Source organism: Procambarus clarkii, chromosome 83 (assembly GCF_040958095.1).
Source record: "Procambarus clarkii isolate CNS0578487 chromosome 83, FALCON_Pclarkii_2.0, whole genome shotgun sequence".
Taxonomy (NCBI): Eukaryota; Metazoa; Arthropoda; class Malacostraca; order Decapoda; family Cambaridae; genus Procambarus; species Procambarus clarkii.
Window position 1 is genome coordinate 14,059,977 of NC_091232.1, and position 26,503 is coordinate 14,086,479.

General features: G+C 43.9%; 1 protein-coding gene across 1 annotated transcript in view; it reads left to right on the forward strand.

The window, feature by feature from the left end:
* The window catches only part of LOC138358398 (uncharacterized), a 163,328-nt gene that overhangs the window by 50,650 nt on the left and 86,175 nt on the right, over positions 1–26,503 (forward strand). Inside the window, exons 4-6 of the mRNA XM_069316239.1 lie at positions 12,450–12,591; positions 15,719–15,955; positions 20,122–20,164. Coding sequence (XP_069172340.1) covers positions 12,450–12,591; positions 15,719–15,955; positions 20,122–20,164 — 422 coding nt within the window. The remainder of the gene's footprint in view (positions 1–12,449; positions 12,592–15,718; positions 15,956–20,121; positions 20,165–26,503) is intronic.

Consider the following 26,503-nt stretch of genomic DNA (forward strand, 5'->3'; position numbering starts at 1 on the left):
AGTTTGATATTAAGAATTTTTATACCCAACATATGCCAAGTCCTGAAAGCGGCAGTGAGTCACATTTTGCACAAATTCCCCTGCAGTTTTTTAAATATCCCAAATATCCCAATTTCGAGGCCTGAGCCATATTTTGGAGCCAAATTCAGGCTCTCTGCACGTATTCGCAGTTTGAAATAACGACTTTTTTATACCCAACATATACGAAGTACTGAAATCGGCGTTTGGTCACATTTGTCCCAAACCTTCCTGCAGTTTTCAAAATATCCCAAACATCCCAATATCGAGGCCTGAGCCATATTTTGGAGCCAAATTCTGGCTCTGCACGTATTCGCAGTTCGAAATTACGTCTTTTTATACCCAACAAATGCCAAGTACTGAAAGCGGCGTTTGGTCACATTTGTCCCAAACCTCCCCGCAGTTTTCAAAATATGCCAAATATCCCCATTTCGATGCCTGAGCCATTTTTTGGAGCCAAATTCTGGCTCTTTGCTCGTATTCGCAGTTTGATATTACGACTTTTTATACCCAACATATGCTAAGTACTGAGAGCGGCAGTGAGTCACATTTTGCACAAACTCCCCTGCAGTTTTCAAAATATCCCAAACGTCCCAATTTCGAGGCCTGAGCCATATTTTGGAGCCAAATTCTGGCTCTCTGCACGTCTTCGCAGTTTGAAATTACCACGTTTTATACCCAACATATGCAAAGTCCTGAAAGCGGCAGTGAGTCACATTTTGCCCAAACTCCCCTCCAGTTTTCAAAATAACGCAAATATCACAATTTCGAGGCCTGATCCATATTTTGGAGCCAAAATCTGGCTCTCTGCACGTATTCGCAGTTTGAAATTACATTTTTTTATACCCAACATATTCCAAGTACTGAAAGCGGCGTTTGGACACATTTGTCCCAAACATCCCTGCAGTTTTCAAAATATCCCAAATATCCCAATTTCGAGGCCTGAGTCATATTTTGGAGCCAAATTCTGGCTCTCTGCACGTATTCGCAGTTTGATATTACGACTTTTTATACCCAACATATGCCAAGTACTGAAAGCGACGTTTGGTCACATTTGTCCCAAACCTCTCTGCAGTTTTCAAAATATCCCAAATATCCCAATTACAAGGCCTGAGTCATATTTTGGAGCCAAATTCTGGCTCTCTGCACGTATTTGCAGTTTGATATTACGACTTTTTATACCCAACATATGCCAAGTACTGGACGCAGCAGTGAGTCACATTTTGCACAAACTCCCCTGCAGTTTTCAAAATATCCCAAACATCCCAATTTCGATGCCTGAGCCATATTTTGGAGCCAAATTCTGGCTCTCTGCACGTATTCGCAGTTTGAAATTGCGACTTGTTTATACCCACCATATGCGAAGTACTGAAAGCGGCGTTTGGTCACATTTGTCCCAAACCTCACTGCAGTTTTCAAAATATCCCAAATATCCAAATTTCGAGGCCTGAGCCATATTTTTGAGCCTAATTCTGGATCTCTGCACGTATTCGCAGTTTGAAATTGTGACTTTTTTATACCCAACATATGCCAAGTACTGAAAGCGGCAGTGAGTCACATTTTGCCCAAACTCCCCTCCAGTTTTCAAAATAACGTAAATATCCCAATTTCGAGGCCTGAGCCATATTTTGGAGCCAAATTCTGGCTCTCTGCACGTATTCGCAGTTTGAAATTAAATCTTTTTATACCAAACATATGCCAAGTACTGAAAGGGGCGTTTGGTCACATTTGTCCCAAACATCCCTGCAGTTTTCAAAATATCCCAAATATCCCAATTTCGAGGCCTGAACCATATTTTGGAGCCAAATTCTGGCTCTCTGCACGTATTCGCTGTTCGAAATACGTCTTTTTATACCCAACATATGCCAAGTACTGAAAGCGGCGTTTGGTCAAATTTGTCCCAAAGCTCCCCGTAGTTTTCAAAATTTCCCAAATATCCCAATTTCGAGGCCTGAGCCATATTTTGGAGCCAATTTCTGGCTCACTGCATGTATTCGCAGTTCGATATTACGACTTTTTATTCCCAACATATGCCAAGTACTGAAAGTGGCAGTGAGTCACATTTTAAACAAACTCCCCTGCAGTTTTCAAAATATCCCAAACATCCCAATTTCGAGGCCTGAGCCATATTTTGGAGCCAAATTCTGGCTCTATGCACGTATTCGCAGTTTGATATTACGACTTTTTATACCCAACATATGCCAAGTACTGAAAGCGGCAGTGAGTCACATTTTGCACAAACTCCCCTGCAGTTTTCAAAATATCCCAAATACCTCAATTTCGAGGCCTGAACCATATTTTGGAGCCAAATTCTGGCTCTCTGCACGTATTCGCTGTTCGAAATACGTCTTTTTATACCCTACATATGCCAAGTACTGAAAGCGACATTTGATCACATTTGTCCCAAACCTCCCTGCAGTTTTCAAAATATCCCAAATATCCCAATTACGAGGCCTGAGCCATATTTTGGAGCCAAATTCTGGCTCTCTGCACGTATTCGCAGTTTGAAATTGCGAATTTTTTATACCCAATATATGCCAAGTGCTGAAAGCGACATTTGATCACATTTGTCCCAAACCTCCCTGCAGTTTATAAAATATCCCAAACATCCCAATTTCGAGGCCTTCGCCATATTTTGGAGCCAAATTCTGGCTCTATGCACGTATTCGCAGTTTGATATTGCAAATTTTTTATACCCAATATTCAGCCAAGTGCTCAAAGTGGCAGTGAGTCACATTTTGCACAAACTCCCCTCCAGTTTTCAAAATATCCCAAATATCCCAATTTCGAGGCCTGAGCCATATTTTGGAGCCAAATTCTGGCTCTCTGCACATATTCGCATTTTGAAATTACATCTTTTTATACCCAACATATGCCAAGTACTGAAAGCGGCGTTTGGTCACATTTGTCCCAAACATCCCTGCAGTTTTCAAAATATCCCAAATATCCCAATTTCGAGGCCTGAGCCATATTTTGAAGCCAAATTCTGGCTCTTTGCACGTATTCGCAGTTCGAAATTACGTCTTTTTATACCTAACATATGCCAAGTACTGAAAGCGGCGTTTGGTCACATTTGTCCCAAACCTCCCCGCAGTTTTCAAAATATCACAAATATCCCAATTTCGAGGCCTGAGCCATATTTTGGAGCCAATTTCTGGCTCTCTGCATGTATTCGCTGTTTGATATTACGACTTTTTATACCCAACATATGCCAAGTACTGAAAGCGGCAGTGAGACACATTTTGCACAAACTTCCCTGCAGTTTTCAAAATATCCCAAACATCCCATTTTCGAGGCCTGAGCAATATTTTGGAGCCAAATGCTGGCCATTTCTGGGCCTGTACCCGGGCCATTTCTGGGCCTGTACCCGGGCCATTTCTGGGCCTGTACCCGGGCCATTTCTGGGCCTGTACCCGGGCCATTTCTGGGCCTGTACCCGGGCCATTTCTGGGCCTGTACCCGGGCCATTTCTGGGCCTGTACCCGGGCCATTTCTGGGCCTGTACCCGGGCCATTTCTGGGCCTGTACCCGGGCCATTTCTGGGCCTGTACCCGGGCCATTCCTGGGCCTGTACCCGGGCCATTCCTGGGCCTGGACCCGGGCCATTTCTGGGCCTGTACCCGGGCCATTTCTGGGCCTGTACCCGGGCCATTTCTGGGCCTGTACCCCGGGCCATTTCTGGGCCTGTACCCGGGCCATTTCTGGGCCTGTACCCGGGCCATTTCTGGGCCTGTACCCGGGCCATTTCTGGGCCTGTACCCCGGGCCATTTCTGGGCCTGTACCCGGGCCATTTCTGGGCCTGTTCCCGGGCCATTTCTGGGCCTATACCAGGGCCATTTCTGGGCCTGTACCCGGGCCATTTCTGGGCCTGTACCCGGGCCATTTCTGGGCCTGTAACCGGGCCATATCTGGGCCTGTAACCGGGCCATTTCTGGGCCTGTAACCGGGCCATTTCTGGGCCTGTACCCAGGCCATTTCTTGGTCTGTACCCGGGCCATTTCTGGGCCTGTACCCGGACCATTTCTGGGTCTGTACCCGGGCCATTTCTATGCCTGTACCCGGGCCATTTCTGGGCCTGTACCCGGGCCATTTCTGGGCCTGTACCCGGGCCATTTCTGGGCCTGTACCCGGGCCATTTCTGAGCCTGTACTTGGGCCATTTCTGGGCCTGTACCCGGGCCATTTCTGGGCCTGTACACGGGCCATTTCTGGGCCTGGACCCGGGCCATTTCTGGGCCTGTACCCGGGCCATTTCTGGGCCTGTACCCGGGCCATTTCTGGGCCTGTACCCGGGCCATTTCTGGGCCTGTACCCGGGCCATTTCTGGGCCTGTACCCGGGCCATTTCTGGGCCTGTACCCGGGCCATTTCTGGGCCTGTACCCGGGCCATTTCTGGGCCTGTACCCGGGCCATTTCTGGGCCTGTACCCGGGCCATTTCTGGGCCTGTACCCGGGCCATTTCTTGGCCTGCACCCGGGCCATTTCTGGGCCTGTACCCGAGAGTCAGAATTCGGCTCAAAAATCACCCTCAGGAGTCAAATTTCCGACATTTCAGACATTTTGGAAACTGCAGGGAGGTTTGTGCAAAATATGACCCATCGCCGTTTAAAGTAATTGGCATATTTTCGGTATGAAACGTCGTAATTTGAAACTGAAAATAGGTGCAGAGAGTCAGAATTCGGCTCAAAAATCACGCTCAGGAGTCAAATTTCCGACATTTCAGACATTTTAAAAACTGCAGGGGGGTTTGTGCAAAATATGACCCATAACCGTTTTCAGTAATTGGCATATTTTCGGTATGAAACGTCGTAATTTGAAACTGAAAATAGGTGCAGAGAGTCAGAATTCGGCTCAAAAATCACGCTCAGGAGTCAAATTTCCTACATTTCAGACATTTTGAAAACTGCAGGGGGGTTGGGCAAAATATGACCCATCGCCGTTTTCAGTAATTGGCATATTTTCGGTATAAAAAGTCGTAATTTGAAACTGAAAATAGGTTCAGAGAGTCAGAATTCGGATACAAAATCACGCTCAGGAATCAAATTTTCGACATTTCAGACATTTTGAAAACTGCAGGGGGGTTTGGGCAAAACATGACCCATCGCCGTTTACAGTAATTGGCATATTTTCGGTATGAAACGTCGTAATTTGAAACTGAAAATAGGTGCAGAGATTCAGAATTCGGCTAAAAATCACGTTCAGGAGTCAAATTTCCGACATTTCAGACATTTTGAAAACTGCAGGGGGGTTTGGGCAAAATATGTCCCATCGCCGTTTTCAGTAATTGGCATATTTTCAGTATAAAAAGTCGTAATTTGAAACTGAAAATAGGTGCAGAGTCAGAATTCGGATAAAAAATCACGCTCACGAGTCAAATTTCCGACATTTCAGACATTTTGAAAGCTGCAGGGGGGTTTGGGCAAAATATGACCCAAAGCCGTTTTCAGTAATTGGCATATTTTCGGTATGAAACGTCGTAATTTGTAACTGAAAATAGGTGCAGAGAGTCAGAATTCGGCTCAAAAATCACGCTCAGGAGTCAAATTTCCGAAATTTCTGACATTTTGAAAACTGCAGGGGGGGTTGGGCAAAATATGTCCCATCGCCGTTTTCAGTAATTGGCATATTTTTGGTATAAAAAGTCGTAATTTGAAACTGAAAATAGGTGCAGAGAGTCAGAATTCGGATACAAAATCACGCTCAGGAATCAAATTTTCGACATTTCAGACATTTTGAAAACTGCAGGGGGGTTTGGGCAAAACATGACCCATCGCCGTTTACAGTAATTGGCATATTTTCGGTATGAAACGTCGTAATTTGAAACTGAAAATAGGTGCAGAGATTCAGAATTCGGCTAAAAATCACGTTCAGGAGTCAAATTTCCGACATTTCAGACATTTTGAAAACTGCAGGGGGGTTTGGGCAAAATATGTCCCATCGCCGTTTTCAGTAATTGGCATATTTTCAGTATAAAAAGTCGTAATTTGAAACTGAAAATAGGTGCAGAGTCAGAATTCGGATAAAAAATCACGCTCACGAGTCAAATTTCCGACATTTCAGACATTTTGAAAGCTGCAGGGGGGTTTGGGCAAAATATGACCCAAAGCCGTTTTCAGTAATTGGCATATTTTCGGTATGAAACGTCGTAATTTGTAACTGAAAATAGGTGCAGAGAGTCAGAATTCGGCTCAAAAATCACGCTCAGGAGTCAAATTTCCGAAATTTCTGACATTTTGAAAACTGCAGGGGGGGTTGGGCAAAATATGTCCCATCGCCGTTTTCAGTAATTGGCATATTTTTGGTATAAAAAGTCGTAATTTGAAACTGAAAATAGGTGCAGAGAGTCAGAATTCGGATACAAAATCACGCTCAGGAATCAAATTTTCGACATTTCAGACATTTTGAAAACTGCAGGGGGGGTTTAGGCAAAACATGACCCATCGCCGTTTACAGTAATTGGCATATTTTCGGTATGAAACGTCGTAATTTGAAACTGAAAATAGGTGTAGAGATTCAGAATTCGGCTCAAAAATCACGCTCAGGAGTCAAATTTCCGACATTTCCGACATTTTGAAAACTGCAGGGGGGTTTGGGCAAAATATGACCCATCGCCGTTTTCAGCAATTGGCATATTTTCGGTATAAAAAGTCGTAATTTGAAACTGAAAATAGGTGCAGAGAGTCAGAATTCGGATAAAAAATCACGCTCCGGAGTCAAATTTCCGACATTTCAGACATTTTGAAAACTGCAGGGGGGTTTGGGCAAAATATGACCCATCGCCTTTTCAGTAATTGGCATATTTTCGGTACAAAAAGTCGTAATTTGAAACTGAAAATAGGTGCAGAGAGTCGGAATTCGGCTCAAAAATCACGCTCAGGAGTCATATTTCCGACATTTCAGACATTTTAAAAACTGCAGGGGGGTTTGGGCAAAATATGACCCATCGCCGTTTACAGTAATTGGCATATTTTCGGTATGAAACGTCGTATTTTGAAACTAAAAATAGGTGCAGAGAGTCAGAATTTGGCTCAAAAATCACGCTCAGGAGTCAAATTTCCGACATTTCAGACATTTTGAAAACTGCAGGGGGTTTTGGGCAAAATGTGACCCACTGCCGCTTTCAGTAATTGGCATATATTTGCTACAAAAAGTCGGAATTTCTTACTGCGAATAGGTACAGAGAGTCAGAATTTTGGTCCAAAATATGGCTCAGGTATCGAATTTGGGATGTTTGGGGTATTTTAAAAACTGCAGGGGGTTTTGGGCAAAATGTGACCCACCCCAGCTCTCAGTAATTGGCATATTTTTGGTATAAAAAGTCGGAATTTCAAACTGCGAATAGGTGCAGAGAGCCAGAATTTGGGTCCAAAATATGGCTCAGGTATCGAATTTGAGATGTTTGGGATATTTTGAAAACTGCAGGGGGGTTTGGGCAAAATGTGACCCACCGCCGCTTTCAGTAAATGGCATATTTTTGGTATAAAAAATCGGAATTTCATACTGCGAGTAGGTGCAGAGAGCCAAAATTTGTGTCCAAAATATGGCTCAGGTATCGAATTTGAGATGTTTGGGATATTTTGAAACCTGCAGGGGGGGTTTGGGCAAAATGTGACCCACCGCCGCTTGCAGTAATTGACAGATTTTTTGTATAAAAAGTCGGAATTTCAAACTGCGAATAAGTGAAGAGATCCAGAATTTGGGTACAAAATATGGCTCAGGTATAGAATTTGGGATATTAGGGATATTTTGAAAACTGCAGGGGGGTTTGGGCAAAATGTGACCCACCGCCGCTTTCAGTAATTGGCATATTTTCGGTATAAAAAGTCGGAATTTCAAACAGCGAATACGTTAGAGAGCCAGAATTGGGCACCAAAATATGGCTCGTGGATTTGGGATGTTTGGGATATTTTGAAAACTGCAGGGGGGTTTGGGCAAAATGTGACCCACCGCTGCTTTCAGTAATTGGCATATTTTTGGTATAAAAAGTATATATTTGGTATAAAAAGTATATATATATATATAAAAAGTATATATATTTGGTATATCGAATTTGGGATGTTTGGGATATTTTGTAAACTGCAGGAGGGTTTGGGCAAAATGTGACCCACCGCCGCTCTCAGTAATTGGCAGATTTTTTGTATAAAAATTCGGAATTTCAAAATGCGAATAGGTGCAGAGAGCCAGAATTTGGGTCCAAAATATGGCTCAGGTATCGAATTTGGGATGTTTGGGATATTTTGAAAACTGCAGGGGGGTTTGGGCAAAATGTGACCCACCGCCGCTTTCAGTAATTGGCATACCCCTTGCCAACAGGTGTCTACTGGAAAAGGGAATAAAACACTGCATAACTTGGGGAAACAATGTATCTACGCTAAGGTTGACAACATAACAATTAAATAATACAGATAATAGTCAGAAATATTCTTTAGCATGCAATAATATAAATAAAATCCTTATTGAGCAATGAGCAATCACACCAGCACATGAATTCTAATTTGGGAAAATACACAATCATCTAACCAGAGAATTAACCGAGTATTAGCTAAAATAACCATTACCAAGGAGTTAACTTAAAACATGTCTCCTCTCGACCAAAGCTGCCAGCCTCTGCCCAAGCGTCGGATCCCAGGGCAGGCGTCTACCACAATATCAACTAAATATCCACATAAACTATTGTAGAAATTCTACTAATAAAATGTAGTACTAATATTCAAATCATTATTAATCATAAGAGTATATAATAATGTTACATTACTCAATATAATTTACTGGCAAACAATAATAAGAATTAGTCAAGGTTGAACAATACTCACTCGCTTGACATCAAGTTCCCACACTGGCCACATCCAAATATGGTCAACCCCCCACACGGAGAAACCAACATGAAAATACTTGCAAAAGCCTCATACAATATAATGCAACTCAGGCACACAACAGCATGCTACAATATATAACATACAAGAATCTAATATCATCCAACTGGATACTATAATAATTATAGAACAAGACAATAGTAATATAAGCATCAAGAGTAATGTTAGAATCCTAGTAAGATTCGTAACAGCAGGACTCGGGGTCGAAGGTGTCACTTACTCGACAGGCAGCATAACGGAGGCAAAAACATTGAGCGTTGCCCTGAGACAAGGGGACAGAGCAACCTTCAAACTCTCAAAAAGTGAGTGGGGACCCTGGGGTCGCATCCATTGGACCCCTTTCACCCCTACAGGGCTTCCCAGGGCCCTAAGACAGGTTTTGTTAAGGGTAAGCCCAGCCAGGGTACTGCTAACTGGCACCCAAGTCTACCAAACAAATTTCTAAAACTGAACCCCCGGGACGTGTCCACTCACGGGGGCCAAGCAGGGGGAACCACCGAGCCCAGGAGGTCAGGGTCCTAATATAACAGGGGGCAGGGGAACAAAAGCAGGCCCCCCCCCGCACTAGTTACAAAAGCAGGAACCCCCCACTAGGTACAAAAGCAGGCCCCCCCCCCACTAGGTACAAAAGCGGGCCCCCCCCCCACTAGGTACAAAAGCAGGCCGCCCCCCACTAGGTACAAGAGCAGGGCCCCCCCACTAGGTACAAAAGCAGGCCCCCCCCCCACTAGGTACAAAAGCAGACCCCCCCCACTAGGTGCAAAAGCAGACCCCCCACTAGGTACAAAAGCAGGCCCCCCTCCCACTATGCACAAAAAAATGAAAAGAAAAACCCTGCAAGAGGACAACGGTACCCAGAAGGAACAGAGCCGGCCACTGTAATATGTGAAAACTAGCTGCGCAGTACCCTGTGCTCCTACCAGTGCAAAAACTACCAGTTACCCCAAGGAAAAAAGCGAGGAGGAAACCCCCCAACACTCCCAGGGCGGTCAATTACCGAGCAGCAAAAGACCAACAGAGGTAGTTCCCAAGGTGCCTTGTGGAAGACAACCGCAGTCCCCAAGGGCTGGGGCACTCAGCACTCAGTACAGGGCACTCAGCACTCAGTACTGGGCACTCGGGGAAGGGAACCCTAAGCACATGCAGCCCGAGTACCTGTGAATATTAGATTATTACTCCCAGCTCACACGCCACTGTAAGAGCAGTACTGAACACAAGGCATAGCACAACAGAGAGAATCTGGAGCTGGAGCCACACGACTGAGCCTTATCACATCAGCCGAGAACTGGGGTGTGGATCGCTGGCATGAGGGGTCTGGGGCTCCCCCTTCCCCCTCCCGGGGGTGGGGGGGGGGTGCTGCACAGACAAGTGACACGGCACATGTGACATCATGCTCGTTTTCATTTGGGGAGTTGAGTCCACTCATTAGTTTCAGTAGTGGTTTTAACCAGAAGAGGGGCTTGTTTTGAGGCGCTTGCCTTTCTGGGTGCCTGGCCTGGTCAATGGCAGACATAGAATGCTCCAAATCACATGTGCAGTTCTATAATTCATTGCTCCTCGTGCCTCATTGAGGGGGCCAGGTTCTGGCTCGTGGTCCCTGGTAGGCCTAAAACTTCATTCACACTGATGCCAAAGTGTAATAATACTGTATACATATCTGCCTGGATAGCTCTGGGGAGCTTCCGGGCTCTCACCTAGAAAATGACGTTTCATTACATTCAAAGCTGTTTTTTTATTGTTTTGTGTGATGGAACAAAAAAGGAGTTCCCAGAAACCTTGGCAAGATGAGAAGGCTCAACTGTATCTACACTCGAATTGAAAGGGACAACCCTCGTAGCTGCCGAAGGGATATCCCAAAGAAAAACCCCAACCCTAAACCTGCTACTGGGCCAGGGGCAGGGGAAAAGAAGGGCAAACCCCCTGCCCAAAGGAGAAAGGAGGTATGGACAAAATCACCGCCTATTCCATGAGACAAGCATCATTTGCTAGCCCCGGACCTCAAACCGGGGACACAACCTTGACTGCTGCAATCCAGGAACTAAAGACACCAGCAGTTGCTGCCAGAAGCCCCTCCAAAATTGGCAGAGTAGAGCAACTTGAAGGGAGCATCCCCTTCATGACTCAGGGCCAAAGGTGTCACAGACCCAACAGGTAGCAGTGGAGGCAGACAAACTGAACATTGCCACAAAGCATGGATGGTGTGCAACCCAGAAATTTGCTCGAAGTGAGAGCAGGGATGGTGGGTGGATCACAAGGACCACCAAACCCATAGGGGTTTTCCAGGGCTTGCAGGGTGAATGTTCCCTGCAGGTATGCCCAGGCACTGTTATCGCCATGGTGGTAACTCCTATATAATTGTATAGGTTTCCCCTATTAACACCCAATACCACCAGAAAGAGCAAGAGAGAAACCAAAAAGGGGAACATCCATGCCTAGACACTAGGTAAACCTAATAAGTCAGGAATGGCACAAATAAACCCCCCTTAGAGGAATGAGGGCACAATGAAAAATAAAGGCCATAAAAGGACCGAATTGCCAATTAAGTACCACTAACTCTCAAGATACCCGACCGTGGAACACAGAAGAATAGCAGACCAAACCAGGTATGGTAATCTGGAAGGCCTACCTCAGTGAGCCCCACCAGCATATAAACACACTCGACCCAAGGAGAGACTGACAATCCAAGACAATAAGCTTACCTTCAGGGCGAGAGCCACCACAAGCATGGAGACCCCTTTAGGGAGTGAACCCTGACAACGCAAGGACAGCACTTAATGAGCGCACATGGAAGGTAGCCCTGGGCACATGCAGCCCCAAGAACACTAAACTCCTGGCTCACGTTGCACAACCATACACAGAAAAAGCCTCGAGGGCAAAATACCACTTAGCTGAAACCAAGACCAGAGTCAGAACAATGAGAGAGGAACTAGGCACATACATATCAGCATTAGAACTGAGGGTGGAGCAGTTGGCTGACACCTGACTGCCTCCCTCCTTCCCCTAAATGTTGAGGGAGGTGGAGGCAAATGAGCTAGCTCAAGTTTCATGAATTTTCAATTGTTTGTTTACATTGTTGTTCATTTGGTGGTTTTGAGGCTGTGGTCTATTTTGTTGCATTGACTTTCTGGGTGCCTTGCTTTGGTGGTGGCAAACAGAAATAAGTTGACAAATTTTTTTCATAACTGCCTTTGCTCCCTGCACCTGTGAGGTGGGTCAGGTTCTGTCAATACAAACTCCACAACTGATGGCACCTTGTAGTTTGGCACTATATCAGTATAGTAGCTTCAGGGAGCCACTAGGGGCTTTCCCCTGAAAAAATAGGTAGTAGAAATAATAAGACTCAAATAGTAGTTATATCATCTAAGACTAGCCGGTGTGGAACTGTTCCAGGTCTAAAACAGACTTACTTGTTCATCCACACCTTAATCTCTGAACCATTTAGGTTTAAGGTGTTCCACTCAATACAATAATTTAGTGATGTTTGCAATGCTGGACAGTTCTTAGAATTATGATACTGAGGATATAACAGTTAATGTGTTTCTTTTTTCTCCTGTGCAGGAACGCAATGTGGAAGTGTTATTCTGCTACGAGGCCTATGATGTAGTAGTTCTCATGCAGCTACGGGAATTCACTAACAGGAAAATTGTTTCTGTAGAGAAAGAAAAGCGTCAGGATAAAGAAGCAGTTGATTACGAAGGAAGTAAGAAACTTAACAACTTTTGTATAACTTTTCTAACTGGCTGCTAAGAAGACAGAAAAACATTATGTTCATGAGTTTTTATTCATTCTTTGGTGAAAATTTAAAAAAAATTCTGATATTACTGCTAGTTCCCTTCCTCTTTTAATTTGTATATTAATGTGAAATAACTGGTGTCCCATAATTTTCTGTTCTCGTAAGTTTCCAATTGTCTACATTCATCTACAATCTGGATTAATTAAAATTCCATAATGCCCATTGAATCTTTGCACACAAGTGCATTCAAATCATTAATTTGATTTTTAATACTGCTTTTGTTATTGTATTTTCTGTGAGGAAAATTGTCAGCTCTCTGGAGCTATCACACTGAATAAGTGCCATACTACTAGGTGTCATCAGTTGCAGAGTTCTGTTGGCCTTCTGTGGACTATGAGAAAAAAGTCCACTACGGGCTCACCATAGCCCGTGCTACTTGTAACTTTTTGTTCCAAGGAGCGAATCTTATACAACAAAACCACTATGAGCCAGATCCTGCCCCTTCCCCTCAGAGAGGAGCAGGGAGCAATGGCCTGTGAACACTTTAAATAAATGTAAAGTTTATCACCTTTTCCACCATCCAAGGGAAGGCTCCTAGCAAGATAAGCAAATCAAAACAGACTACCGCATGGTTAAAACGAAACCGTAGCCTAAAATTTCCCAAACGAACTCCCCCACAATGAAAACAAAATTTTGTGAAACTAGCGCCCCCCCCCTCCCCCATCACTAGCCTGCCCCCCCTCCCCCATCACTAGTCTGCCCCCCCTCCCCCATCACTAGTCTGCCCCCCCTCCCCCATCAATAGTCTGCCCCCCCCCCATCACTAGTCTGCCCCCCCCCCCCACCTGCCTGGGTCAACCAGGTCGTGCAGAGTCTAGTTCTATACTGATGTCCGGGCCTGGTAGTCACTTTGCTCTGGCTCTGGTATCCCGTTTTCTTTGGTGTTTTTGCTTTTGAGGCGGTGTGTTCCTATAGGGATGTGTGCGTGAGCCAGGAGTTTAGTGTACTGGAACTGCATGTGCTCAGGGTTTTTTACAACACTTCCACTAATCTTTCAATGTTTAGATGTTGCTTAGCCTTAAATGTAGTCCATACAATTGCTAAGTTTAATTTTAGTCAAGTGTAAAATTAAGATACTTTGCAAATTAGTAATGTTAGTTTAGATTTATCAGCTTAATCCAGTTTGGCATATTACATGCAGAAAACTCTGAAGTTTGTGATGTCAATTAATTTTTCACTTGGGACTTGGGTTCGACTCCCTCTCAATTTTGCTTTCGGGGTTCCTTTGGGTTTCCCTGGGGGTAGGCATCTTTCTGGAGGTTTCTGTCCTCATGTCTTCCCCTTTGGAGGAGCATGAGCTTCTGTTGTGTGGCCCAGTTTTTTCCTTGGCTTTGGCCCTGGCCTGTTTTGAGTTCAGGTCCTTCTTATCCTATTTGGTACAGTCCAAGGTTTTTCGGTCGTTCTGGCTAGCTGACACCCCATTGTTTTTCTCACTTTTCTTGGCGCGGCTTTGCCGATCCCTGCATGCTTGAGTGGCGTGGAATTGGGAAAGTGTTCTAGGTTTTAAAGGGTCTCGACTTTGAGCCCCTTGATGCCTATCTTTGGCTCCGCCCTTTCTCACAAAAGTTAGTGAGCTGCAGCTTCATGTTATTTCCCTCGCTGTTGGCATTGTTTGTGGTGGATTACCTTCGGGCCTGTCGGCACTTGGGTTCTGTCGTAGGCTTGCTGAGCCTCCTTGAGCTCCTTCCTGATTGGCTCTCAGAGAATGTCCGGGTGCTCTGCTCTGGCCAGGAAGAGAGCTATGCACATGAGTTGGTCGAGGTAGGCCATAGGTGGAGTCTGAGGCCGGGTTGCATGTGCCACCTGGGGTGGCCTCATCTGCAATGGGTCGACGCCGTACTTGCTCTGCTCGTAATGCATCAGGATTTGCACCGGCACTTTTGCAGTTTGTCCCACTTCTTTTCTGGCAAAGAATGAGATGGCTGCTTTCCGGAGGGGCCTTGGGTTGTTGATGCTTGGTTGGTCAGGCTGTGGGTGCATCATGTGTTGTCTGGTTGCGGCTCTCCACCGTCATTTGCGCGCCACGGCTTCTGTGTCGGGTTACTCGCTTTGGGTTGATCCGGTCTCCCTCCTTCCCTTTTCCAGGGTTCGGGTCTCCCAGGTCGTCTGTAGGGTTATTCGGTCTAGCCAGCCTACGATCTATCCCCGTGGCCACGTCATTCGTAAGTTTGCTGCTCATTGCTGCCGTCTTCGATAACATGTCTTGGGCCGAGATTCGGGTGCGGAGTTTTTGGCGGTCGGACAGGGTCCTGGCAGCGCGCTACTTGGTCAATGATCCGAGGCCTGTGTTGCTTTTGGTCGATGGTTGCAGCCAGTTGTCTCGACTTTGCTTTGAGGGGTGAGTGCCAACTGCCTCTGGGGTAAGTCCCTCATGTTTTTGTCGTTTGGTAAGTAGCTCTGAGGAGCTTTGGGGAGCCGGAGGGGCTCCCCCCAGAAAACCAGTGTTGAATGTAATGAAATGCCATTTTCTGGGCGAGACCCGGAGGCTCCCCGGCATCCCTCCCTCCCTCCCTCCCTCTGGTCGGCAGTTTTTTGCATGTTTTGACATCCAGCCTCAGAACTGAAGGGTGGATAGCCGGCGTAGGGAGTCTGAGGCTCTCACCAGCTGTGCAGAAAGCGGCACGGCGACGTGTGACGTCATGCTCGTTTCTTTTAGGGGGAGTTCTATCCACTTGTTCGGCCTGTGGTATCAATAATTTCATCAGAATAGGGGTTTGTTTTGGCATGCTTACCTTTCTGGGTGCCTGACCTGGTCGATGGCAGACATAGAATGCTTCCAACCACACGAGGGTTTCTATAGGCCATTGCTCCCCATGCCTGGCCCCCTCTCTGAGGGGGCCAGGTTCTGCCTCGTGATCCCCGGTAGGCCCACAGAACTCCATACACATGACTGATGCCAAAGGCTGACATTAGCATATCAGCCTAGTAAGCTCCGGGGAGCCTCCAGGTCTCACCCAGAAAATGGCGTTTCATTACATTCAACTCTGGGTTTTTATTGCATATAACATATAAATTGTGTCCATTTTTTTTACAGTGTCAGCTGAGAGTAGTCTTCGTCGTTCCCAAGCAACTGAATTGATGGACTGTCTAAAAACTGTGTTGGCTGGACGATGTTGGGGAGTGAAGACTACTTCTCGTCTGGAGTCGCATCCATGTGTCATCACTGTGGAAGAGATGGGTGCAGCAAGACACTTCGTACACACTCAATTTACACAGTACCCGAAGAGACCAGATACTCACTTTTGCAGCCACAGTTGGAAATTAATCCAAGGTATGAATTTTTGTTTTGGCCTGTAATAGAGAGGGAACATAGACTTCCTTGACCCTCAGCTCTCTCTCTCTGACTTGGTCCTCTCTCATTCCTGTTAATCCACTCCATATTTCCTGTATTACAAGTGATGTGGAAAGCATGGGGGATTTTTGATTATATTGCAGAATGGTGACTGATAGGGGCTAGTGCGTGATGCTTTCCTACTAATCCAGCCCACTCAAATGCACCTGCTATATTTAGATCAACAACACTGCTGATCTATGATTCATCCAGCGTCTAATGTCACTTAGTGGAGAGATTTAGCAAGAGGTCAGCAGCAGATCAACTTTTTCTAAATACCATGTTGGCGATCACGGCAAACAATGATGGTCAAAAAAAATTCATTTACGCAAACTGGCCGCACACTGAATGACAGACTTAAATAACACAAGAGAAGCGTTAAGTCTGCAGACACTAACAATGCTCTCTTCTGTCATGTGAGGGATTCTAATCATCCCATTGATTGGTCTTCCTACAAAATAATCTTTCCTGCCTCTACACAGACGCTGTCTTGTAGAATTGGCTCTGATACACAATGTACCCAACATGAACTTGTGTCCTGGCTTTGTTGCTGTGGACTCTTCCCTTTCACAGTATATACTCAAATGCTCTAAACTTTCTAACAAACGTGACTTAACATAAGCTTACCCCTTCCATTTATCTTTCTTTCTCTTTCCTTTTCTTTCTCTCTTCTCACCTTTTTCTGTTCATTGTCTTCTCCTACGCTCCTTTGCTATCCTCTTCTTATTCTTACTATCTCCTTCTCTTTCGGTGGTTATAATAGGAGCTGCCTCGTATGGGCCAATAGGCCTTCTGCAGTTCTCATTATTACTACTATCCCCTACACCTTACTTTCCTCCTCAGCTCTTTCTTGCCTATTTATTGCCTGTCTCTACCTCCTCTTCACAATGGACTTGAGAATGGTCCAGGACGGACCGAAACGTCGTCGTCCCTTCAACTTCTAGTGTGTGGTCTGGTCAACATACTTCAGCCACGTTATCGTGACTCATCGCCTGCATCTGACACTGTCACTACAGTGTGTTGAATGTATTTAAACGTTGCAACAATGAATAATGAGAGCAATCATTATATGGATGGCGTAATAACAGGGAAACATTAGCGCCTCTGGTGGTCAGATGCTTAACTGTATTAGAGGTTGACAGTTTAGATATTATGGTGAAGTAAGGGTGAGTGGCGCGTCTGGGAGTCCCGCTTCTTAACGTGTGGCTCATTTGTCGACCAGCCGCCGCCAGGCAAGGGTCATGTTGATTACCAGTGAAAAAAAATAAATGTGTTACAGATATCATTACTCAATCATAATATAGAAAGAATTGTTCGGGGTGTGTACTTCATGTTGTTATTCGTTATTATTTTGTATATTTTATGTATTTAGACAAAATATAGAGGAGATTGTCAGGTGGCAGCCATAGGTGTACCCGCTAGTTAAGTCATTAGGGCGCTTTTGGTGGCCTTAATAGCCATGCCAGTAGTTAGCCAGCAATCTTAAGGTTATCTTGAGATGATTTCGGGGCTTAGCGTCCCCGCGGCCCGGTCCTCGACCAGGCCTTCTTTTTCTTACACATCCCCAGGAAGCAGCCCATAGCAGCTGTCTAACTCCCAGGTACTTATTTACTGATAGGTAAACAGGGTCATCAGGGTGAAAGAAAGTGCCCATTTGTTTCAGCCTCCACCGGGGATCGAACCCGGAACCTCAGGATTACGAATCCGAAGCGCTGTCCACTCGGCTGTCAGGCCCCTTAAAACAACCCAAAGAGAAATCTTCGACATATTTTCATGAAAATCTGAATGAAACGAGAAATTTTGGCCACAGATTGTGTGAAGATGGTGGGGGGGGGGGGAATTGAGGGGGTGCAGGTTAGTACGATGAGCATGATTCAGAATGATGGAAGGAGAAGGGCTCCTATGATGAATTGACCTAAGGGCCACCATCTACAGTGGCCTCGACGGGGACAGGACAGCGGCACCTTGTCAAAGGTCAGCCTTCCTACTCCCTCCACCCTTATTTTATTGAGGATTTGTCTTGTGTATATTGTGAACAAGAGGAATGACTCGGCATTTACGACTTGAGTGGTTAAGCGGGTTCATGGGTTAATAATCCTATGGGGAAACAACACCTCTATTTTCTGTGTTACATTGTGGCTTGTTGAGCTTGAAGCTGTTGTCCAGCCTGTCTGTGTCAAATATGACATTTTAGAGAAGTGGTCTGTATTAATGACCTCCAACTTGGTCAGTATTACAAAGGCCTCGGCTGTTATTTATTTATTTATATAACTACAAGTTATATTGGGTTTCTGATCAACCCGTCCTCTTAAAACTAACGTCACTTTTGGCTGGTATGCGCGGCACTATGGCCAAATTTGGACGTAATTTGAAATGAAATCGACTCACAAAAGTGACGCACTGTTCCGTTTTCTGTTTGAGTCGTCCGGCTTACTCGGCCAGCTTAGAAGAGGATTCTTTCCATTAACATTTTTCATAACGTTTTGAAACTTTATGATAATTTCCTGCCCACCTAACCTATCAGAGGATCCTTAAGTTATTATTGTTGAAAAAGAAATCCCAAATTTATTTTCATTTTTTTCATTTTCAAATTACGTCCATATTCGGCCATACGGGTAAACGGCCAAAAGCGACGCTATTTTTAAGAGGACAGGTGACAAGGAGTACATAGCACTGTGTGTTTACATTCTTGTAAAGCCACTAGTACGCATAGCACTTCGGGCAGGTCCTTAATCTAACAGATAATATTAAGTAGGTAATTTCTAGGAAAATTTATAGGCTAATCTATCAAAATCTACAACAATTTAAACATTTATAGTGTTAATCCTTCATTGATTCGTGGTAGTGACAGTTGATCAAGTTCTGGCATGATTGTTGTTGCTGTCTTGAACTTTCTCCAAAGCGGAAAATCATTGATGTGTTTTTGAAGTGAAGTTTCCATATTAGGACACAGTAGGCCAGATGGGACCACAACAGAGACTCGTACAGTTGAATATTCAATGTTGTTCGTTTAAGTCAAAGATTCGTTTAACTATTCTTAAGGATTGTTTTCATATTAACTGTGAGTCCCAGATGTTCAATGGCTGGTACATCATAACTCCTAGGTAATATTGACTTCAATTTACCAGAGGGCCACCATTTCTCCATAGTGCTCTCTACGGCAACAGGAAGCCGGCGGCTTGTCAAAGGTTCCCCTACGGTTCCTGAGGAGTTTGTCTATCTGTATTTTGAGCGCGCAAACTGTTGCATTATGACATTAAAGGTAGTTTGATAATATGTACAACGTGTCTTGTAGCTAAGCTAAAGGTGGCATATAATGTTTAGCAACAAGTCGGCCTAGATTGTTTAGTGTTAACGACTAGGGCGATGGAGTGGTCATATCAGGATAGCAATTGTGCAGATAAATGGGGAAGATAATTGCAGACGAGGAGTCACAATAACGGGGGCTGAAATATGTTGACCAAACCACACACTAGAAAGTGAAGGGACGACTAGATAATTGTTTATCTAATAGATGGAAGATGTTAAATGTTTGCATCTTGTTTACTCTGCGATATAAAATGGTTTCACCTGTAAATGGTCATTTTTGACAATGTAATCACTAGGCTTCTAACGTTGGTTTAGTGCTCAGAGACCATATACTGTACTTGAGAGGTTTTAAACATGTTATTTATATAATTTAGGCCAATAGACAGCTAAATAAATTAATAATACACAGTACGTTTATCTAAGGTTAGCTAAAGGTTTGTTTTAGTGGAAGACCGTAATAAGGTAATGTGTTTCTATGTAACTTTAAAAGAACATTGATGCTTAACCATAGCCTCATGAGTCCAAGACAAAAATGTACTCCGTTAGGCTATTGCAGTCTTATCAGTCTTGCCTACTCGCTATTGTTGATACAATCTGTAATTAATCTCCATTGAAATTACACCTTTTCCAGTGATTGGTTCCAGTGTTCTTGAAATTCATAATTGTATTTTCCTACTCGATTGTATTTGAAATAAACTTTATACTTACCCTGGTGCTACATAGTCTTCCCGGTTTGGTACCTTATTTTAATAATTACTTATACTTGCCCTTAATATATGTAAAAAATATTTTTTCAGGAGTGTGGCACGTGTGGACAAGTGTTGGATCAGAGGAGTCAAGGTAAAGTGCTTATTTACCAACTAGTTCTGGGGAGGAGCGGGTGGAACTAGATGGACGTAGTCAACTTCACATTCTTGTTACACTTACACTGGTTTGTGCCTCGGAGAGGCTGCAGGATCCAGTAAGTTCAGTAGAACTTCGGTTTCAACTCCTTTTGACCATGTCGTAGCTCAGTCGATTACGGCAGCGGCTGGGATGCTCTCGGATGCAGGTTTGAATCCTTGTCCCGGCCCTTGTGGATTTGTACACTCTTGTTAGCAGGCTGAGAGCTTTTCTTCCCCATAGATTTATTTATAGAAGAGTTAGCAATAAGTCGGCTGGGTTTATTAACGTATTGTTTTTAGGTCCCATTTAGATTATGCAGTTCAGTTTTGATCGCCATGCTAAAGAATGGACATAATTCACTAGAACACGTCAGTTAGGATGACAAAGTTAATCCCGCAAATTAGAAAGCTTCCGTATGAAGAGATGTTGGAAAAACCTTAACGTGACATGATTGAAGTGTACAAGTGGATGAATGGGCATAACAAGGAAGCTATCGATAAGGCTTTAAATGAAGATAAGTTCAGACTTAGGAAATACCTGGGTAAATACTGGTTTGGTAACTAGGTTGTGGATTTGTGGAACAAATTGGATCATGTGCAGATGACGAGTCACAATAATGTGGCTGAAGTATGTTGACCAGACCACACACTAGAAGGTGAAGGGACAACGACGTTTCGGTCCATCCTGGACCATTCTCAAATCGATTGTGGATCATACTACTGGATCACTGGATCCATATTACTGGATCATAATAGGCATAGGAATCTTTGATTGGTTGAAGCTTAGGTTAGACGTATATGAATGAGTGTGGGTGGATATAAATAGGAGGTGCCACGTGCAGAACAATAGGCCATCTGCAGTTTCTTGACTTACGTTCTACTAGTTTACACTCAGAACGCGACTCTTCAATCAGCTTACATCTGTATCCTCAATTGCTGCTAGGTGATCAAGGGCGAACATTTAACCTTGAGTGTTTAATACAAACCAAATGATGGGTAGCAAAGATGTATGATAAGGTAAAAGCTGGGTGGCGAGGCAAGTTTTGGGGTAGTGAAGACTTAGAATATTGTTCAATGTGGGTGACAAAGACTTACTGTGAAGAGTAGGTAAAGAATAAATTGAGAGATAGGAGAATAACCTTAAGATTAGACTTGGACTGGCTGGCATATGCATTATATATCATTAATGCATATGCCAGGGGGGGGGGGAGATCTCCCCAAAGGCATAAACTGCTAGGTCAGGTCATCCACAAACCCATAACCAATGACTCCAAGGTCATGGGAAGCTTGACCTTCCCATGAAGTTGGAGGATTGTTGGTGGGTTTGTGGATTTGGAATGAGGGAAGAGGCGGGCTGGATGAGGCAGTTTATGTCTTGGGAAATATTTGTAATCATTTTATTTAGAGATGAGTGTGAGCAGAAATGACACGCTATAGTAGTCATTTATAGTGAAGATGATAATGTATTTTCCAAATGAGAAAAAATTATGCGTGGCGAAAACTTAAGTTGAGATAAAAGTATGTTGTCAACAGCTCTACAATAAAAGATTTCGTTGTGGAAGAGATTCCCGCCCGAAACGTCGGCCATCTTGGCGCGCAGATTGAACGCTCCTAGCTGGACTTTCTTTCCACACCTCGCCTGGAGCTCATCTTTGAATTCAGCTGGCTTTTTTGGGCCAGTGTGTGCTCACTGCAGCTACCCAGGGGCTCACAGCATCGGGGGAGGCCGGAGCCTCGCTAATGGACGCCATATTTTGGAGCCAAATTCTGGCTCTATGCACGTATTCGCAGTTTGATATTACGACTTTTTATACCCAACATATGCCAAGTCCTGAAAGCGGCATTTGGACACATTTATCCCAATCACCCCTGCAGTTTTCAAAATATCCCAAACATCCCAATATCGAGGCCTGAGCCATATTTTGGAGCCAAATTCAGGCTCTCTGCACGTATTCGCAGTTTGAAATTACGACTTTTTATACCCAACATATGCCAAGTCCTGAAAGTGGCAGTGAGTCGCATTTTGTACAAACTCCCCTGCAGTTTTCAAAATATCCCAAATATCCCAATTTCAAGGCCTGAGTCATATTTTGGAGCCAAATTCTGGCTCTCTGCACGTCATCGCAGTTTGAAATTACGACTTTTTATACCCAACATATGCTAAGTCCTGAAAGTGGCAGTGAGTCACATTTTGCACAAACTCCCCTGCAGTTTCCGAAATATCCCAAATATCCCAATTTCGAGGCCTGAGCCATATTTTGGAGCCAAATTCTGGCTCTATGCACGTATTCGCAGTTTGAAATTGCTACTTTTTTACACCCAACATATGCCAAGTACTGAAAGCGGCGTTTGGTCACATTTGTCCCAAACCCCCCTGCAGTTTTCAAAATATCCCAAACATCCCAATTTCGAGGCCTGAGCCATATTTTGGAACCAAATTCGGGCTCTCTGCACGTATTCGCAGTTTGAAATTACGACTTTTTATACGGAACATATGCCAAGTACTGAAAGCAGCGTTTGGTCATGTATGTCCCAAACCCCACTGCAGTTTTCAAAATATCCCAAACATCCTAATTTCGAGGCCTGAACCAAATTCTGGCTCTATGCACGTATTCGCAGTTTGAAATTGCGACTTTTTATACCCAACATATGCCAAGTACTGAAAGCGGCGTTTGGTCACATTTGTCCCAAACCTCTCTCCAGTTTTCAAAATATCCCAAACATCCCAATTTCGAGGCCTGAGCATATTTTGGAGCCAAATTCTGGCTCTATGCACGTATTTCGCAGTTTGAAATTACGACTTATTATACCCAACATATGCCAAGTACTGAAAGCGGCAATGAGTCACATTTTGCACAAACTCCCCTGCAGTTTTCGAAATATTCTAATTTCGAGGCCTGAGCCATATTTTGGAGCCAAATTCTGGCTCTTTGCACGTATTCGCAGTTTGAAATTACGACTTTTTTATACCCAACATATGCCAAGTACTGAAAGCGGCGTTTGGTCACGTTTGTCCCAATCCCCGCTGCAATTTTCAAAATTTCCCGAAGATCCCAATTTCGAGGCCTGAGCCATATTTTGGAGCCAAATTCTGGCTCTCTGCACGTATTCGCAGTTTGAAATTGCGACTTTTTTATACCCAACATATGCCAAGTACTGAAAGCGGCGTTTGGTCATATAATAATAATAATAATAATAATAATTTTTATTTAGGTAAAGGTACATACATAAAGAGATTTTACAAAGTTTGTTGGCTTTATAGATAGAGCTAGTACATACAATGCCTAAAGCCACTATTACGCAAAGCGTTGATATTTGTCCCAAACTCCCCTGCAGTTTTCAAAATATCCCAAACATTCCAATTTCGAGGCCTGAGCCATATTTTGGAGCCAAATACTGGCTCTCTGCACGTATTCGCTGTTTAAATATTACGACTTTTTATACCCAACATATGGCAAGTCCTGAAAGCGGCAGTGTGTCACATTTTGCACAAACTCCCCTGCAGTTTTCAAAATATCCCAAATATCCCAATTTCGAGGCCTGAGCCATATTTTGGAGCCAAATTCAGGCTCTCTGCATGTATTCGTAGTTTGAAATTACGACTTTTTATACGGAACATATGCCAAGTGCAGAAAGCGGCGTTTGGTCACATTTGTCCCAACCTCCCTGCAGTTTTCAAAATATCCCAAATATCCCAATTTCAAGACCTGAGTCATATTTTGGAGCCAAATTCTGACTCTCAGCACGTATTCACAGTTTGATATTACTACTTTTTATACCCAATATATGCGAAGTACTGAAAGAGGCGTTTGGCCACATTTGTCCCAAACCTCCCTGCAGTTTTCAAAATATCCCAAACATCCCAATATCGGGGCCTGAGCCATATTTTGGAGCCAAATTCTGGCTCTTTGCACGTATTCGCAGTTTGAAATTACGACTTTTTTTACGGAACATATGCAAAGTACTGAAAGCGGCGTTTGGTCATATTTGTCCCAAACCCCCCTCCAGTTTTCAAAATATCCCAAACATCCCAATTTCGAGGTCTGAGCCATATTTTGGAGCCAAATTCTAGCTCTATGCACGTATTCGCAGATTGAAATTACGACTTTTTATTCCCAACATATGATAAGTCCTGAAAGCGGCAGTGAGTCACACTTTGAACAAACTCCCCTGCAGTTTTCGAAATATCCCAAATATCCCAATTTCGCGGCCAGAGCCATATTTTAGAGCCAAATTCAGGCTCTCTGCACGTATTCGCAGTTTGAAATTACGACTTTTTATATTCAACTTATGCCAAGTACTGAAAGCGGCAGTGAGTCACATTTTGCACAAACTCCCCTGCAGTTTTCGAAATATCCCAAATATTCCAATTTCGAGGCCTGAGCCATATTTTGGAGTCAAATTCTGGCTCTTTGCACGTATTCGCAGTTTGAAATTACGACTTTTTATACCCAACATATGCCAAGTACTGAAAGCAGCGTTTGGTCAAATTTGTCCCAAACCTCCCTGCAATTTTCAAAATATCCCAAATATGCCAATTTCGAGGCCTGAGCCATATTTTGGAGCCAAATTCTGGCTCTCTGCACGTATTCGCAGTTTGAAATTGTGACTTTTTTATACCCAACATATGCCATATAGTAAAAGCGGCGTTTGGTCACATTTGTCCCAAAATTCCCTGCAGTTTTCAAAATATCCCAAACATTCCAATTTCGAGACCTGAGCCATAATTTGGAGCCAAATTCTGGCTCTATGCACGTATTCGCAGATTGAAATTACGACTTTTTATTCCCAACATATGCCACGTCGTGAAAGCGCCAGTAAGTCACACTTTGAACAAACTCCCCTGCAGTTTTCGAAATATCCAAAACATCTCAATTTCGAGGCCTGAGCCAAATTTTGGAGCCAAATTCAGGCTCTCTGCACGTATTCGCAGTTTGAAATTACGACTTTTTATACCCAACATATGCCAAGCACTGAAAGCGGCGTTTGGTCACATTTGTCCCAATCCCCCCTCGCAATTTTCAAAATATCCCAAACATCCCAATTTCGAGGCCTGAGCCATATTTTGGAGCCAAATTCAGGCTCTCTGCGCATATTCGCACTTTGAAATTATGACTTTTTATACCCAACATATGCCAAATGCTGAAAGCTGCAGATTGTCACATTTCGCACAACCTCCCCTGCAGTTTTCGAAATATCCCAAATATCCCAATTTCGAAGCCTGAGCCATATTTTGGAGCCAGATTTTGGCTCTCTGTACGTATTCGCAATTTGATATTACGACTTTTTATACGGAACATATGCCAAGTACTGAAAACGGCAGTGAGTCACATTTTGCACAAACTCCCCTGCAGTTTTCAAAATATCCCAAACATCCCAATTTCGAGGCCTGAGCCATATTTTGGAGTAAAATTCTGGCTCTCTGCACGTATTCGCAGTTTGAAATTACGACTTTTTATACGGAACATATGCAAAGTACTGAAAGCGGCGTTTGGTCATATTTGTCCCAAACTCCCCTGCAGTTTTCAAAATATTCCAAACACCCCAATTTCGTGGCCAGAGCCATATTTTGGAGCCAAATTCAGGCTCTCTGCACGTATTCGCAGTTTGAAATTACAACTTTTTTATACCCAAAATATGCAAAGTACTGTAAGCGGCGTTTGGTCACATTTGTCCCAAACCTCCCTGCAGTTTTCAAAATATCCCCAAAACCCCAATATCGAGGCCTGAGCCATATTTTGGAGCCAAATTCTGGCTCTCTGCACGTATTCGCAGTTTGATATTACGACTCTTTATACAGAAATATATGCCAAGTCCTGAAAGCGACAGTGAGTCACATTTTGCACAAACTCCTTTGCAATTTTCAAAATATCCCAAACTTCCCAATTTCGAGGCCTGAGCCATATTTTGCAGCCAAATTCTGGCTCTCTGCACGTATTCGCAGTTGGAAATTACGACTTTTTATACCAAACATATGCCAAGTCCATAAAGCGGCAGTGAGTCATATTTTGCACAAACTCCCCTGCAGTTTTCAAAATATCCCAAATATCCCAATTTCTAGGTCTGAACCAAATTTTGGAGCCAAATTCTGGCTCTCTGCACGTATTCGCAGTTTGAAATTGCGAATTTTTATACCCAACATATGCCAAGTACTGAAAGCGGCGTTTTTCAAATTTGTCCCAATCCCCCCTGCAGTTTTCAAAATATCCCAAACATCCCAATATCGAGGCCTGAGCCATATTTTGGAGCCAAATACTGGCGCTCTGCACGTATTCGCAGTTTGAAATTGCAACTT